At 39.9% G+C, this 18,624-nt stretch overlaps 1 protein-coding gene across 1 annotated transcript; it reads left to right on the forward strand.

Annotated features, from left to right (window-relative positions):
* Window positions 1–4,365: 4,365 nt before the first annotated feature.
* LOC110506362 (UPF0547 protein C16orf87 homolog) lies at window positions 4,366–9,658 on the forward strand. The gene is made up of 4 exons (XM_021585928.3): window positions 4,366–4,482; window positions 5,495–5,591; window positions 8,142–8,321; window positions 8,796–9,658. The coding sequence occupies exons 1-4, from the start codon at window positions 4,417–4,419 to the stop codon at window positions 8,912–8,914; spliced, it is 462 nt and encodes a 153-aa protein (XP_021441603.2). The 5' UTR covers window positions 4,366–4,416; the 3' UTR covers window positions 8,915–9,658.
* The last annotated feature ends 8,966 nt before the right edge of the window (window positions 9,659–18,624 follow it).

An 18,624-nucleotide genomic window follows, 5' to 3' on the forward strand; every position in this document is an offset into this window, starting at 1 on the left:
CAAGCCTTCGGTCATGAGCAAACACATCTTGATTTCCACACACATAGACCTGTGTTTTGAAGTCGGTTTAACAATACTTTCCTACGGATGTTCTGTCTTAAATTTCAACCAGCTGAAGCATCAACGCCACAGACAATTGGCAGAGTATGTTCAAATATGATTTTATTCAACATTCGTGACAGACAAGGGACGTTTAGGCTTTTTTCTATGTAAATGTGCAACTACACAACTGTAGGCGTCGACCACGTTTAGTGACTACAGTTTCCCTTGCTATGCATGGAAGCCCATTGATCAGTCAGACATGTTGGTTCTCAGTGCCAGATTGCTGTCCTCAGTGTTACTCAGGGCTGGATCAGATTGAAAGGTTTTACTCTGAACTTTTACTCATGGGTGGTTCACTCTGGTGAGACAGCAACACTAACAACATTTATACCGTGTTAAGTATACTGAACTCAAATCCAGGAAACATCAACTAGGCATATTGTCAGAGAACATTATACAACTTTAATCATTTCAAATACCTTAAAGACTGCATGCTGCTCTGTTATATAAACCTTTAGGCAGGGGCGGACTCAGTGATTTGGAGTCCCCCAGGCAGAGGCTAATCTGAGACCCCACCCCCGCTCCTCCTGTGTATGCATGCACAATTATTTTGTATGGGTTTCATAGTAAAGACATGTAATTTAACTGTAAAAGTGCATTACCTTTTTAATGTGCCATGAACACATTCATGTCACTTCAAAAAGTAGGTTACTTTCGCACGTTCACTCAAAATAATTCCTGCATCCGAACAGTGCACTGTGCACCCGCCAACTTTCCTTCAATTCGCAATTGGTTGAAACCGAGTCCCGACACTTGTGGGGGCTGTAGAGCAAAGCAGAGAACAATATCATGTTTGTGAGAGTCTCATGTTCCCATAGAGGTGTGTAGCCCAAACTATTCAGACGCTACGGATGTTTTCGTGACGATTTTTAGGACGTCGTCTGTTCTGACAAACAGCACTGCAGCTCTGCCACCTTCCACCGCAGATGGGAAGGCCGAAATGATTTAAATATTTGTTTTATTATTATTATGCCAAGCTCATGAGGCCCCTTAATGATGTGAGTGAGGTCTGAGGCATTTGCCTCTTCTTGCTAATGGTAAATCTGCCAGTGCCTTTAGGGCTACTTTATAATAACTCAACATAATAAAGCATGAATAATAGCCATTTTGCGTGGCCTCATGTAAAGTGTGAGCTATATATACTTAATAAATACTTTATAAATGTTTTTTATTTTTTGTTTTACCTTTATTTATCTAGGCAGTTAAGTCAGTTAAGGTCTCAAAATAGTCAAGAACATATTGCCATGGTAAAATAATAAGCACACAACGCAGGATGTTAAAGGAAATATATTGAACATATAAAGTATAAATGGCAGTTGTTTTTAAATGTGTAAATAACTAGGTTACTAACATTTACAAATATGGGAGTAATGATTAATAAATGATGAATAAACTATTTACTAATCCATTATTACTAATCCTCCCTGCAGGCGGTCACTGAGTCCGAGGTGCTAAATGAGCTCCTTAAACTTGACCCCCCAAAAAACATATGGGTCAGATGGTTTAGACCCTTTCTTCTTTAAGGTTGCTGCTCCTATCAATGCCAAGCCGATCTCTGACCTTTTTAACCTGTCTTTCCTCTCTGGAGAGGTTCCCATTGCTTGGAAGCCAGCCACGGTTCGTCCACTATTTAAAGGGGGAGTTCAAGCTGATCCTAACTGTTATAGGACTCTTTCCATTTTGCCCTGTTTATCAAAAGTGTTGGAAAAACTTGTCAATAATCAACTGACTGGCTTTATTGATGTCTATTGTATTCTCTCTGGTATGCAATCTGGTTTCCGCTCAGGTTATGGATGTGTCACTGCAATCTTAAACATCACATTTACTTGACCAAAGCTTTTGATATGGTAGACTATTCCATTCTTGTGGGCCAAGTAGTATTGGTGTTTCTGAGGGATCTTTGGCCTGGTTTGCTAACTACCTCTCTCAAAGAGTGCAGTATATAAAGTCAGGACATCTGCTGTCTCAGCCACTGCCTGTCACCAAGGGTGTACCCCAAGGCTCAATCCTAGGCCCCACACACCTCTCAATTTACATCAACAACATAGCTCAGGCAGTAGGAAGCTCTCTCATCAATTTATATGCAGATGATACAGTCTTTTACTCATCTGGCCCCTCCCCAGATTTTGTGTTAAACGCTCTAAAACAAAGCTTTCTTAGTGTCTAACAAGCTTTCTCTGCCCTTAACCTTGTTCTGAACACCTCCAAAACAAAGATCATGTGGTTTGGTAAGAAGAATGCCCCTCTTCCCACTGGTGTGATTACTACCTCTAAGGGTTCAGAGCTTGAGGTCGTCACCTCATACAAGTCTTGGGAGTATGGCTAGATGGTACACTGTCCTTCTCTTAGCACATATCAAAGCTGCAGGCTTTGAAAGGGGAGCGGGGTAATCACTCCCCTTTCACCCCAGCTGCCAAACTAACCCTGATTCAGATGACCATCCTACCCATATAGATTGACAGGTAAGGGTGCTCTCGCGCGGCTAGATGTTCTTTACCATTCGGCCATCTGATTTTCCACCAATGCTCCTTGTAGAACACATCACTGCACTCTATACTACACTTTATTCTCTTCTGTAAACTGGTCATCTTTGTATACCCATCGCTAGACGCACTGGTTGATGCTTATTTCTAAAACCCTCTTAGGCCTCACTCCACCCTATCTGAGATACCTACTCATCCTCCACAAAATGACAGCTGTTTCTTCACCTTTCTCATCATGAATATTTATTAGGCAAGGGCTGATGAGGCATAAATAGCTGTGGGGGGAGGACAAGAGCCTGCCCATTGCAGCACAAAGGAAGTGAGAGTGAGGAAATTAGTGGAACGTTTGTCAGAGATGTGAGTACATGATACACAAATTCTAATCTGACAACAACTCAAAAACTGTCAAACGAGAAAGGAGACTTAGCTTGGTCACACAAAAAAACTGTCGAGCTTCAGTCTATCCCACAGGAAGCATTTGTTTCCAAGCAATATTAATGTGGGAATTGTACACCTTGTACACCATTACTCATCATCACTGTACACTGTGATACTTCAGTTGAAATGACTTCAAATCGAAGACATGTTTTGCCTTAGTCACCATTATTACCGCTGTATCTCACTGATCGTAATACAGAGCAAACTTGCTGGCAGCCTATAGTGCCTTGTATAGGGGAATGTAGCCATGTGAACCATTAAGCCTTTTTGCTTTTCAGACATATTTTTTATATTGCCATGTATCTTTAATGTACATCATACAGGTACATAGATCACAATAGCATGGACTGACACACAATACATGCAATGTAGGCCTACCACAATAAGTAAGACATTATGTTAAACATTGGATGTCTATTGTATCAATAAAATCCTAAGCCACTGAAAACACATGTGGTTGATAGAATACAATATGTGTGCATATGTGCCCTAATGAAATGCAAGAAGGCCTTAGCATCCACATAAATTTAATTTCAGATGGCTATAGTCATTTGATTTATCTAATGAAATATGGTTTAACAAATAGTCCACGAATGTTCCAACCAATGATGTAAATAAACCCTGGATCGCAAATGCTATGTAATGGCCGTTGAGAGGCATTGAAGCCACAGATCGGCCATATTGGTACTCCCCAGTAGGAGCAGCCCTCCATAGGAATGAATGCAAATGTTTCAAGGACAAAATTACATGTATTGAAGTATTTTTGTTGTTGTACTGGGAACAGTAACATTAGTAATCTAAACGATCTAACTATTTAAGGAATTTAAAAATATATATTTGTTCATTTTTTATGCTTAGCTCAAATACTATAATTTAAAAGTATGCATTAAGGTATCTGTAATAGTATACATGTGGCAAAAACGAATGTAGGCATTAATAAATGCATTTCTATTGCTCCCAAAATATTTGTACAACAGTGGGTGAGTGCCAAAATGGAGGCATGGTGGCTTTAACACAGCGCCCCCTTTGGTAATCTAGTCACTAGTGATGTATAAATCATTGGTTCCAACTGAGCCCTGTTTTCCGACTCTGTGAGAGAGTAACGCATGCTCAGTAGAGAGGATAAAAATGCAAGCATTCTGCTGAACATTTTATAGTCTACTGTATGTAGTCTACTGTTTTTTAGGCTGAGTTGCGCGCATGCCCCACGTCATAGTAAAGGAAAAGCATAATGAAGTCTCTCTCTCATTGACTTCAGTGCGCATGGTCATTGCTTTTGTATCATTTATGTCCGTCTGAGCAAGATCAGCTGCACTTCATGTATTGCAGAAATAAGTTTTACGGCGTTGAAGTAGGCTTTTTTCAAAGGAATCATCGGATAAGGAAACAGAATATGTCGGTAAATAAAGCTAAGAAAGTAAAAATGGCTACCAAATCGTGCCCTGAGTGCGACCAACAGGTGAGAAAATGTATAGATATTGTTCATTTTGGTATATTTTGACTTAGTGATAATGTTGTTTTTGCTCACAAGCATGGGATTTAAAGCCACTGTAGGCTGCTGCAATCCCATATGGTTGCCTATGAATTCAAGATCTGGAGCAACATAGGCTAGATCTGGAGCAACATAGTATAATCTAATGCAAATATCAGGCTAATCACTTAAATTAGTATATGCATTAGATCTCAAACACCATGTTACAATGTACATCAACTACAGCTAGTAATTGCTGACAACGACACGTTGATCCGGTTAAGGAGTCGTCGGAATGTTATCGCTCGCCAAATGTAGCTAGACGTTTCCTTATTTTTGATACACTGTAATACTGTAACCTGACTGAAACTGGTTTATCATCCTGATCTGACTTTGCCAATCATAGACTCACTCTAGCCTAAGAACAATATAGTGCGTTGAAATGTCGTTACATGTAGCTGCATTGCTGATATTTGATATATTGTAAAAAAAATATTACAAAAAATAAAAAACATATTACACAAATACATCGTATTTTATACCAAATGGCGACATTTGGATCTAGCATTTAGATCGTTCCTTGATGTTATTACTGTAAACTGCATTGATTAATTGACTTATTTTCACAAATAATGTGTTGGCTACCAGTCTACATTCAATTTGAAAACGCTTTATTCATTAGAATGTATTTATGTCACCGCTGTTGTCGGCACGTGTCCAAAATATGTGATGCGAGTTTCAGCTAGATTGCGCCAAGGACTTTTCCATGAATTACAAAGGACAGTCCTCTAATATCTCAAAATTGTTGGGCAGTATAGTTATCATGGGGGTTAACACTGGCTACGCCCTTGTTTAACTATAACAAACAAATGAATACTAAACAAGTTTATATAGCTTCTGCAATGTAGCCCATGCTTCATAAAGGACTTCATCAACACAGTTGCTACAATTTTGAGGAATATTTGATATTAACCATGTTTAAACCTGTTTCCTTTTTTAGATTCCAGTTGCTTGCAAGTCTTGTCCCTGTGGCTATGTATTCATTAGTCGAAAGCTTCTAAATGCCAAACTGGGTGAGAGATCACCACCAGCAATAGGTAAATTCACATAATTCAGGAGCCTAAAAATAGTTTCTTTGATGTTCTCTTCACACACTCAGTTTTACAATGTTTATTAACCTAGGTATTTTTTGTTTATTATGAGCTTGTAATACATTCACATGAGATTGGGGATAAAGTAACCATAATGTAGTTGTATTAATACATTACTAAACTCAGCTAATGAACTGTATTAATCTGGGTCACTATTGAATTGTCCGTTTTGTAATGAATTGTATTCACCTTGGTCATTATTGATTTGCCCCCGCCCCCTCCTCCCCAGTTCTCAATTGGATCAGAGTATAATTTTTGAGTGGTGCAGTGGTGGCTGGCTTAAATCGCTATTTGCTTGAGTGAGTAGCCTACTGCAAGAAGTGGGGGGATGGGATATTTAATTCCTGACTGAAAAGCTTGTTCCCTCAGTTCTCTCTTGTAGGCTTCTGCAGTAGCATAAGGAAGCCTGTACCACTCTCTGTGAAAAGTTAAATTTAGCAGTAGAGTTAGATCATGTTGTCTTTCATGACATTTTACATGTTCAGAATACAGATATCTAACAGGATTTGATTAAACCATTTCCAAAAGGTGATTAGGAAAATAAGTTAGAATACAGAATTGTTATATAACCTATGAAATGCCAGCTCATGCTGCTTTGATCCTGTCAAATATGGAAAGTGTGAGGATTAGATAGATAGATAGATAGATAGATAGAACAGAAGTAAATAGCTTAGTCAGTGTGCATGTCATCAATGTGCTACTGCCCATAGCCTTAAATAGCTTAGTACTACTTTATTACCTGATAATAAACACATTTATGGAAAGTTTTTTTCATCCTTAGAGAATGAGAAGCAAACGTGAATCAATACAATGCGGCTGTTTTGATTTTTAAAGATGGAGTGAGTGGAATGCTAAATGTAGGTTCGTACTTAAAAAATACAAATCTGGGTAGGGGTGAAATCATCTGTATAGGCTACCACAGTGCCTGAAGTTATGAATGGAATGTTAAACACAACATGCCTTTCTGAGAACCTAGGTTTTATTATACACTTAGTATTAGACAGTTTAGGGGGTAGAATTACTCACATCTTCTCTCGATTTATGATGCAATGTAATTAGTTTCACATGATACCGAATGAACTTTGAGGTATTGTAGTTAATAAGTATCTTGAAGGCAATGAAGACTTCTTCCATTTGAAGAGGAAGGTGTCTTGAATTTCAGCTCTGAGGATTTTTAATGATGGGTTTTGGTTTCCACCTCTCCTTAAATAGTTAATCATTTTCCTCTCCTCTGTGTAATTGTAGTGCTTTTTTTGTAACTTTGAAACAGACACTAATAAAACATGATTATTGTTGAATATGAAGACCAAGGTTGCACTGAGAACCATTTTTTCTGGATAAAAGTGCAGAGAGTTGTATTTATTTTTTTGCTCACTCAGGAATCCTTAGTGGAACATATTTATTTATATAAGACCGTGTTATTTTTCGATGGCCTTTAAAAAAAATATCAGCTGTTCTTGACTATGAGAATTTAGCGTTGGAAAAGGTGAAGTAGTAAATTATCGATGTGATGTTTATGTTATAGTATGGAATGCAATAGTTTTGTCAGACTGTTGATTATGTTGCAATTTTATGAGAATATTGTCAGTCTGAAGAGGAAGTGTGTTCCTGTTTGGGCAAGCTGTTGCTAAGGCTAGAATTCCTGGGATATTCTCAAGTTGTGTGTATTCTCATAGCAGAAACGTGGTTGATGTAGAAAATATATTTTCAGGCCTTGTCCAGACTTTGAAACACTCTATTGAATTTAATTCCAACACCATTGCTATGCAATTATTACAGAGTTACAAAAAAACTATGCAATGATATGTTGATACAATATTGTTAGTGGTGGGCGGCTACACAATTATAAAGCGTTACCCTTTTGGGCACCAAATATTTGTCTATTTGTATCACTAATTTATCTTCCGCTTTCAATCTGTGCTTATTTTCAAAACCTAAATACTCCCAAGTGCACACTCACTACCTACACCACTGAGGAAGCAGCAAATGTGGTAATTGACGATCTTGAAGAGGAAGGTTTTTTTATTAAAGCCACTAGACAGACACTCCCAGTGAAATATAGGCCTACTTCCTGCTCTGGTAATAAGAACACTCCACAGAACACTCCACTGATTCAATGACTTAAAGTGGTTTTGAGGCAACAGCACACCTAGGATGCTAGATATGCAATGGAATCACAGGAGTTATTTTGTTTCTGTTCTGTTCTTATTCTGTTGTTATTTTAAGGCAGTTGGTGTGTTGGAGGAGGGGGTTTGGGAAGAGAGAAAAATTGGAGGCTAAGATGTTTAATACCATATGCCCTTCCCATACACTTTTCGCAACATACATTTAAACAGGAGTCATTGGCATAAGACTATTTGTCCTTAGGATGAATGATGCATTTGACAATGTGACATATTTGAAGGCCATACATTATTATACATTCATATTTCATTTCTATATTGCAATTTTATAGTGCTAAAACAATTGTGAAACTTATTTTTCTGGTCTATTCAGACAAGTTGGATGCAAAGAGGAGGAGAACTGAAAGAATTCGCAGAGAGAAGATCAACTCTCCGTCAACCAATGACATGGAGAATAGAAGGCGATGCCGCTCTAACAGCCAATCGGATCAGATCCGGAGAGGGCGGGGCAGGCCAAAGACAGTTGGGCTGAAGAAGCAGGAGGAGGAGAAAGGTAATACAAGAATGAAAAGCCTCTATCAGTGACACTCAATGACATGGTGCAGTTATAAGATATTAAGTGTTTCCAAGTTACTTTCAAAGCTTTATTATTCATTGTTTTGTGCTGACACTTTTAGTCATGTTTCAGTATTTTCCAGTCACAGGAGATAAGGCTGGCGATTAATTAGTGCAGTATTGGGACAGAGCTGGGGGATTTGTGTTTGGATTAATGATTTACAGAGAGGGTTGCTCTCTTCTCTCACTCATGAATAAATCATGATGTCCCTGACTTTGCCTGTGCTTTAGCGGCTGATCTATGAGGAGAAATAACATTATGCATGTTCCTCCTCTGTTGAGGACAGAAATTATGTTAATATATTGCACAAGGTTATTGTTGTCACATGCAAATGATGTCTGTTTCTCAATGGTTTTTCTCTATTAACCAGGTATGTTGTTTATTCATTTTGTTTGTGTTTTTTTTTACCAGAAAAATTTGAGAAAGAAGTTGATATCTATGCCAACCTCTCAGATGAGAAAGCATTTGTGTTTTCGGTGGCATTGGCCGAGATCAACCGAAAGATCCTGGGCCAAAGACTCATCCTATAGACAGACCAGATAGTTGCTGTGAGGGATTGACATGTGAAACCTAAGATTGTTACTGTGGAGAGAGACCCATGGATGACCACCACAGTGTGTCTTAACAGGGTATGAACTCTGACCCAAAGAACTCCCTGTCGGATTGGTCGAAGCCTTGGGAAAATGGAGATGTTGGGGAACATGGGGAAGCAGGCAACTGTTCTGCTCAAGAGGAAATGTTGGAACCAACTTTTATCTTTAGAGAGAAGCTTATGGAATTGGAGTGGGTAGGACATCTGAATATTTATCTTTTAATCACATTTTATATTATATATATTAGATGATATGGTATAGGTATAGGATTCATCACCATGTCAACCAATAAAGCTGTCAGTAACAAATGCAAATCATTTCTATTAAAAAGGGCATAAAATGTGTTGAAGTATGGAGGGCCATCCTAGCATTGTAACTGGCTTCTATAATGTTATTGGCTTGTACTGCTAGTAAACACTGTTTATTTAAGTCTAGATGCCATTGGAACAAAATGTTCAATATATTTTGTATCATGCTTAGGGCTTTGGGAGAAGGCCTTGTACATTTGTATTTATAATGCTTGTGTACTATCTTAATTTAAGTGCATATTATTTTATATTTTGTTTCATTATTGGTGACATTATATGAAATATGTAATATTTGACACCTGTCATTTAAATGTCAAAGGCAAATCCTTTTTAATGTGACTTCTTTTGTCATTAAAATAGATGAATCACAACCACCACTGTCAGATGAGCAAATGTTAGTTTTTTATTTAAGAGTGTGTTGTACTTTGTTGATTTACTGCACATACACTATAGTACTAGTGAATGGTGTGTATTACCAACCCTCTCATGTCTCTATACGTTACCCTGCAGCAGGCAGTGAGGGATGGACTGGGCCCCTGAGACACCTGCTTGTAACCTGCCCATTTCTCCTGGAGACAGCTGCTGCTGCCATTTCTCCAGCTCTGCTCTGCCTCCCTCCACAGGGGAAAGGCCCTGCCATTAACGATTCATCCGTCTGGAACACATCCCAGTTTCCATGGAACTCTCAACAGATTTCAACCTCACAGGGTAATCCTGTTGGAGACATTTTCAACTGCCTGGCCTCTTCTTTGTTCACCCAACTGTATTGTATACATGTATGAATGTACAGAAACATGCTTACATCATATCCTGGTTATTCATACAATGAGTGAAACCTGAGAGGAAACACTGCTGGCATTTTAATATGCGATGCAGGGCTGTTAATGATGAGCTGTAATGACGAGACTTTCTTCTTGGTTCGGAAAAGGGTTCTGTGTGCTGTATTATTGACAACTCAGTCCTTGCGAGAAACTGTGGCCATTCAGTGAACTAGAAAGAGGCAGTGCTCAGCATGCCCCTATGGGAAATACATCTGAGTAAAAACAAAAGACAGTACTGTTCCTATAAATGGGAAAGTAATTCATTAGAATCTAAGTGAAGTAATGCAAAGGTTATTTGAGAGTTGGATTAAAGAACTTTGACCCTTAAATTCCCTGAAATTGACAGAACCCAGATTATGTTTCATACGAGTAGGGCATTGGCAGTATATTGCTGTAAATGATCCAGGATGCATTTTTTTTTTATGTCATTGGGATTATGTGGATTGGCTGCCGTAAAACGTATTAATTTCCCCCAAATAGTCAGAGGAGACATACACACAACGAAGAAGGGATTCAGGGTGAACCCGGGATTTTCTTTCTTCTCAAAGCCATCATTTACATAAAATACTTGAGTAAAGCCTGCCTGTTGCAATGCAAAACCACAGGAGACGGGTGTCTACTTTCACATTGGGCCTCTGTGTCGAATACATTCAAACACTGAATAATGCACATCCGTCCACTATCTACAAGCACATTTGAAAAGAAAGGCATGACGATATTAGTCAACCACTGCTCCAAATACTGAAACTCAATGTTAATGATCTTTTCTGAGAAAATAACTATTTTCTGTGAAATGTAGAACATGATTGATATAAGAATCGATTGTTAATGGAAATCATTCAGGCAGTCAGACCTTATTTGGATCTTTTTAAGGGCAGAAGGATAAAGGATGTTACCTGATGAGCACATTTCAGAAATGACACACTGTTCTGTGAGAAAGTTTAATGATGACAGTAAGACCGTTTGCAGATGGATCATAACTGCATATGGCTGGTAGTGGGGCTGAAATGAACACGCTGAGGCCAGGCTGGGCAGGGCTGTTAATGATGAAATGCCTGGCCCAGCCTGAATACCATGCCCTATTACCACATGCCCCCAGGAACACTGAGATCCCTGGCTTTATATCTAACAGGAAATAGTGAAGTGAGCAATATTAAGCACCCAGGCCCATAGACAGAAAGATGGAGAGAGAGAAGAGGGGTGTAGAGAGAGAGAGAGAGACATGTGCACACTAAAAGTCAGTTATTCTTACTCAAACAAAGTTGCTGTTTGTTCAGTGTGGAGGGTTCCCCAAGTCACATGACTCGCATGTGATCTCATTAACCAGGGAGAGAGTTCTTTGTTCAGATCTTGGCACATGTAACCTGGCTACTTTCCAATGTAACATGAGATACGGTATATTATTAGCTTTATATTCTGAAGGAATTTTGAGGACAATTGTATTATTATAAATAGTATTACTTTTTAAATCGAATCTGTTGTGTTTATTATCTGCACAATACAATAGCTTGCATATAATCCATGCTGGTCAGGCGTGTTTGAGTATGTTGCCTACTGGTAAACAAATGTCAAACTGTGATCAACCCTCCTCATGTCCTTAGACCAACATTTAAATGTTTACCCTTTCTCTGCTCTAGACCCTACTCCCTTCATAACATGTGCAAATTACTGCATGCAAATGTATATTTCAGTGCCTTTACACAGCTGCTACTCTCTGTTATCATCTATGCATAGTCACTTTAATAACTCTACCTACATGTAAATATTACCTCAACTAACTGGTGCCCCCCCCCCCCCCCCCCCCCCCGCACATTGACTCTGTACCGGTACCCCTCTGTATATAATCTCACTATTGTTATTTTACTGATGCTCTTTAATTACTTGTTCCTTTTTTAAACTGCATTGTTGGTTAGGGGCTCGTAAGTAAGCATTTCACTGTAAGGTCTACTGCGCCTGCTGTATTCGGCGCATGTGACTAATACAATTTGATTTGATTTGATGTGCTAAACAGAAGACATGGGATTGTGTAAAATGCACACTTTATCATCAAGTTTGTAAACATCAACACACAGTAACAAATAATGCCATAATTCAACAAGAAGCCATTTGACAGGAAGAACATGATATTTCCCGCCTAATGGAAAAAGAAGCCTTGTCATATAAGATAAGAAAGAGCCCCTAGACTGACTACAAGGGTTATGTGCTAGCATTCAGGTAACCAACTGCTACGGTGATATACAGAGACCAGATTCACTGCCTGTCATTTGAGAAAAGGATTCATGCTGAAAGCCAAATCATTTGATTTATTCAAATGACAATTCAAAGCAGAACACATACGATTTGAATTGGGTACAGTCCTTTTCTTTGGCATTGAAACGCTAATATGCTACGTAGTCTCCCTTTCAACCACTGGAGGGCAATCCAGTGACATTATGATCAAGTGCTTAGTTGACAAAAATCACAGTAAGTGTTCATTTTTGTGAAATGCTGATCTCTCAGTCTCCTCTGCTATGACATCATATATGCCAGAAATAATTTAATCAAATGTCTTCAAATGAACAAACCTCACATGAAAAGGGGTTTATATAATTATAAGCCACTCTACTTCAAGGAACATTAGTCAGTCCAGCTATTTTTAATGAAACGGATTGATGGATGAAGAGAACATGAGAGGAATCTTCCGTCGTTGCTTGTTTCTGTCTCTGACTCTGGATTTAGATGGAAGCACTAAGGAAACCAGTGGAGGCTGCTGAGGGGAGGATGGCTCATAATAATGTCTGGAACGGAGTAAATGGAGTGGCATCAAAACATGTGTTTGATGTATTTGATACCGTTCCACTTATTGCGCTCCAGCCAGTATCACGAGCCCGTCCTCCCCAATTAACGTGCCACCAACCTCCTGTGGTAGAAACATCTCTTTCAATGAAATACTGGACAGTCATTCTGAAGTCCCAGCGTCCAGGGGACCGCTACAGTAAGTGAACAGCACTGTAAACAACATATTGTTTCAGGAGAAACAGTCTTGTTTGGGAGAATCATCCCGCTTTCCATTTATATCTAACAGTCATGTTAGAGTGCCTGTGTATCCGTCTCGGAGGACTCAGTGGGCTGTTTTGACAACAAAAAAAACCTTGGTCGGAGAGGACGGGACATTGAGTACCATTCCACATGAAGTGAGTCAGAGGCAGAGACAAGGACGACAGCAGAGGCAGACACACACACGTCAGGCATCCAAGAAAGACAGATTGTGTACAACTGAAGACAGAACGTGTAAAACTCTATACACACCAGTCATGACAACAGTTTGAATCATGCTGTTCCCTTACCCACCAGCTGTCCTGTGATGTCTAAAGGCAGACAGTTAACTGAAGCAGCATCCACATCAGAAGGAGGATTATGGCATTGTAACAACCCACCGCCCCACCAGCCACACACTAGTACATGCTGTTCATAATAGATATGTAATATGTGTGGCTCAAGCACATGTACATACACAGTGACAGGTTAACAGGTCAGCGATAATGACAATGTGCACCATCATCATCATCATCTCCTTAGGACCATTGTGACATCATCCCTCTGGCGTGCATACCTCTTCCTGCATCATGGAGCTGACACTTCCCCTGCAGACAGCAGAGCCTGTAGACAATATTCCAAAAATACCCTGCACTTCTCAACAAGGTGTTCTGTCTGATGAGGAAAAAACTGCAGTGGGATGCTTGCCAGGAGGTGAAGACTTTTCCATCCCACCTGAAACCCTGTTGCTGCCAGGCTGAGAGGAGTCCTCTTTTTCCCTGAGTCTAAGACTTGGGTGGTTTTGAGGTTAAGACCAGCAACACGATGCCACTGCATTTGAGTGTTGGTGACGCACCTTCTGTTGCCCCAAAGCAGAGTCGTGTGGGATCAGATCCCTAACAGGTTCACACACGCACGCACTCAAAACACACACGGAGGGGTGAACAGGGTGGGGTAAACTGGTATTAACCTCAGTGGGGTGCAGAGAGAGGGCATTCGTGAGAGATCTGAGAACGGGCTCTCTTCACCTCAGACTAGGAATCATCCTCTCATCATCACTGGGTGGGAGGAGGACCCCCACAGAGACTTTCCAAAACAAAAAGGCCAATCTGAACCCCTATTAATAAAGTAGGACACTCACATTTCGTGCATACCCTTGCCTAATCGCAGGCAGCTGTTATCTCCCTGCAGGAAGTGCTCTTCGCTCTGGGCTCGGCTGTGGTGCTGGTGCAGTGCTGATATCAATACGGGAGGGGACAGGACAGGGACCCGGCTACAGCACAGGACGAGGCACCGGGTGATAAGATAGAGTTGTCTCTGTCAGTACCCATCTTTCTTTTCCACTATGTTTCAGTACCCAGAGGGCCCGGCTTCCCCATTCTCCATAAGGCATAGAGACCCTGGTATGGAGAACTGTAGGTCCTAACCTTAGGCAGAGAGAAAGTGATGGGGACCTCCGTCTACAGAACTCTCCTTCTACGCACTGGAGGTTTCAGCGTGTCTGACTACATCCAAAAGTTCACGGTAAGAGACCTGGCTCTCATTGCTTCTGGGTTGAGGTTATACAAGCTAGTTTTATTTTTGTCATTTTATTTAATCAGGTTTGTGGATGAAATGTCTGATGATTCAAGACAGACCATTGGTCACACAAGGTTGCCTAATAATGATAGGCATCTAATAAAAGACGCTAGACAAAACTAAATGAATTACTTACTAGACTCTAGAACATTTATGTTTTATTATTTTATTCATAAGGGCCAGGGGTTACATAATATTGAAACACAAATCATCATACACTCAAAGAAAACGATGCATCGGCATCACTGAACAGAAACGAACAAACAGCCTCCTGCTCAAAATCACATTAGTAATCGGTCAGTGAAGCGAGACCAAGTCACATTCACTGTACCATAGCTAACTCCTTTAGTTTTCAGCATTGCCCTTAACACAGCATGGGAGCACGGGGGAATGTTATTTGGAGGTGGTAAGGTGGAAAATAAAATTTGGGAGAGGAGTGAGTTATTGCGGCGGAGTCTTGTTTTTCTCAATTACCTTTCAAGTCCTTGAATTAAGACTTCCTTGTGAAGTAATACTTTTTATTTTATGTTCTTAAATAATATGTGAAGCATAGCACTCAGGGTTAGATCATTTGTTCAACAAGCTTGCTGAAAACATGACTTCTTGCAGAAAAAAAGTTTGGAAGGTCTGTTTTTGTCTATCCATATCAAAAATATCTTCAGGAAAATGATAACAGTTTTGGTGTGTGTGTGTGTGTGTGTGTGTGTTCTTCAGAGAAGGAAGGGGAGGACCATCCTCCGTAGTGAATTTCAACAAATAAAAATAGTGAAACATTCAAAATGTTACCCTTTTTAGTTAAAACTATACTAAATATATTCACGTCACCAAATAATTAAAACACTGTTTTGCAATGAAGGTCTACAGTAGCCTCAAAGGCATTCTGTAGAGTAGCACCATGGTGTAGCTGGAGGACAGCTCATTTCCATCCTCCTCTGGGTACATTGACTTAATTAAAAAACCTAGGAGGCTTGTAGTTCTCACCCACTTCCATAGATTTACAAAGTAATTATGACAACTTCCGGAGGACGTCCTCCAACCTACCAGAGCTCTTGCAGCATGAACTGACATGTTGTCCACCCAATCAAAGATCAGAGAATGAATTTAGTACCTAAAGCATAAGCTACAGCTAGCTAGCACTTCAGTGCATACAATGTGGTGAGTAGTTGACTCAAAGAGAGAGAAAGACAATAGTTGAACAGTTGGCTGTGACTATCCAAAACTGGAATTCTCCCAAGTCAAGGTAAGATTTTGGCTTTATACATTTATTGCCACTGGTGCCCGCCGGTGCAGCTGCTAAACTGCTTGCTGTTGACTGTACACTGCACTGCTTGATTGTAGCAGGTTTAATAACGTGTTAGTTCTAGTAACTACAGTATGTTGACTATGACTTTAACATGGTGACAACCATGTAGGCTGTGTGGGATCATTCCTCCAATTCTGTTGAAAAACATTTCTTAAATGGAAGCAAACAGATCGAAACAGGGATAAACATACCTGAATTTGTCCATTAGAAACTCTCGTTTGCAACTGTTGGACTAATGAATACACCCTAGATTAGCTAGATGCAGGCAAGAGTGTGCAAGGCGGTAATGAATGTGTCAATGTCTGTCACCTCGATTACTCACATTTTTCTCTCGACCTATGTACCTACAATGTAAACATTAATTCATAGGCTAGGTTGTAGAAACCAAACGATGGGTATAGGGAAAATTTGACTATCATGCACTATCCTAAACCTATCGATGTTATATTGAGCTGGGTGAAAGGAATATGAATGACAGTCATTCAATATGCTGTAATAAAAATTTGTCCATGCTCATAAAAACATAGATTTCAGGTCAGTCCCTTAATTGGAAACTCTGAATCCCTGAATTTGAATCCCTGAATCCCTGAATTTTAAACCTCTGGTCTAAAAAAAAAGATCCCAATGCCCCAGGGCAGTGATTGAGGACATTGCCCTGTGTAAGGTGCTGTCTTTCGGATGGGATGTTAAACGGGTGTCCTGATTCTCTGTGGTCACTAAAGATCCCATGGCTCTTATCATACGATGATGTTAACCCTTGGTGTCCTGGCTAAATTCCCAATCTGGCCCTCATACAATCATGGCAACATAATCATCCCCAGTTTACAATTGGCTCATTCATCCCCCCTCCTATCCCCTGTAACTATTCCCCAGGTCGTTGCTGTAAATGAGAATGTGTTCTCAGTCAATTTACCTGGTAAAATAACTGTAAAATAAAAAATATATGTATATGGGTTACGGTAGGTGCACCCGATTCAGCAGCCCTATGCCCGGGTAGGCGAACCGTTGCCATTTTCAAAGATTTTATGTGTCTTAATGTACAAACTCTTGCTTCCCGGAGGGCTCAGACAGCAAATGAAGTGTACTATAGGTCTTCCACTGGCCAATCGGATGGCTCCGATTACCGTGTCTGCAGTAACATAGCAGGCATCAAATGAAGCTTCAGCGAAATTTAAACTGTGAGATTTCAAAAAATGTAAAACCATGACTAGAGAGAGACTGCCAACAAATGCAGCAAAGAGCTGCTGTTTTTATAAGTGAGTTGATGTTTAAGTTCTTACTCAGCCCTGTCAACACTCTGTAAGCCATGAAATGCACTTTATTTCTTCCTATTTCCATTCAGCGCTACAACAAGCATTGCAGCAGTAATCAATGAGTAGGAAAGTGTATCGATAGGCTGGCGTTGTTGTCATTATTAGCTGCTTGTGTCTTTTTTAATAGGAATATTTCACATTCTCTGTTCATAAAAGTAACAATATGCATCTGTGCATGAGGCAGAAATAATGCCGTGCGACTCGAGTTTTGCACTCAACTGGAAGATGGTGTCCCTTTTTGGTGAGTGTCAGTGGAGGACAGGGAGAGCGGACGGGATGTTGAGAGGCGGACCATCAGTCTGCTGCTCTCTCTCTCCACTGAGACGGACCATAGATGCAGGCACCATCGGCCCAGTAAAGTAAAAAGAAAAAGCTAATTAGTTAAATGTGTGCCCACTCAGCGGTGCCTCACAAGTAATACGACAACGGATCTATAACATGTATGCTCATATAGCCTACTTCAAATTTTGAAATATAATTTCAAAAAATGTCCCGAACAACAATGCATTGCCACAGTACTGATTGCCACAGTACTGTTTTTAATTGGTTAATGTTGCATAGGCTTATGTTTTTTAAGTATTGTTGAAAAAAAATCTGAGCGGGAGATCTCGGGCATGCATTTTGACTCAGAAAGTGATATTGACACCAAAAAGGTTGAGGACCACTGGTCTAGAGTTTTCCCTAATAATACTTTCAACGTTTCACTTTACTGTTCAATTGTGGTCGAATCAACGCAATATCAGCCACTTTCAATGCAACATATAGAAAAAGAAAGAGAACTATGCAATAATAGTTTTTTTAGACAGAATGCATCGAGTAAGGTTAAATTGCATTGACATGCAGGACTCTACACTTTACCAGTGCGCCATAACCAATCAGAGTTGCAGTAGGCCTATATGCAAATAGACCTTTGCCATATATGGTTCTGTGCCGTTTACTTTGAACTGGACTGTGTTTACAGCATGAGTGATCATGATTAGATGCGCTTGTTTTGAAATCAAAGCGAGAGCAGCATGTAGCCACGTGTGCACATTTTGGTAATATCCTTTGCTAGTTAGTGAATTAGATCATTTGTAGTCAGCAAGAGGGGAGTGATTGCTTCCTACAAGAGCACAAAATGTGTACATTTCTAGACATCTTTGAAAAGTGAGTAAAAGAGCTTTTTTGTTTTGTTTTAAAGGGTCAGTGTTGTATTTTGAGACAGGCTTGAATAAGCCAAGTAGCCAATAGGCAGAGGGTAGCATAATTTGTCTGATTCTGTAAAGTGGTTTCTTTCATCAAACAACACAACAACATGTTCAGTCACCTC

This window comes from Oncorhynchus mykiss, chromosome 26, assembly GCF_057628025.1.
Source record: "Oncorhynchus mykiss isolate SJ-2025 chromosome 26, ASM5762802v1, whole genome shotgun sequence".
Classification (NCBI taxonomy): domain Eukaryota; kingdom Metazoa; phylum Chordata; class Actinopteri; order Salmoniformes; family Salmonidae; genus Oncorhynchus; species Oncorhynchus mykiss.

Excerpts from the sequence above, each read along its gene's own strand:
- LOC110506362 (XM_021585928.3), top strand. The coding sequence starts at position 4,417 with ATGTCGGTAAATAAAGCTAAGAAAGTAAAAATGGCTACCAAATCGTGC. Across the intron at positions 4,483-5,494 it reads GCCCTGAGTGCGACCAACAG|ATTCCAGTTGCTTGCAAGTC; the intron begins GTGAGAAAATGT and ends TTCCTTTTTTAG. Across the intron at positions 5,592-8,141 it reads GAGATCACCACCAGCAATAG|ACAAGTTGGATGCAAAGAGG; the intron begins GTAAATTCACAT and ends TGGTCTATTCAG.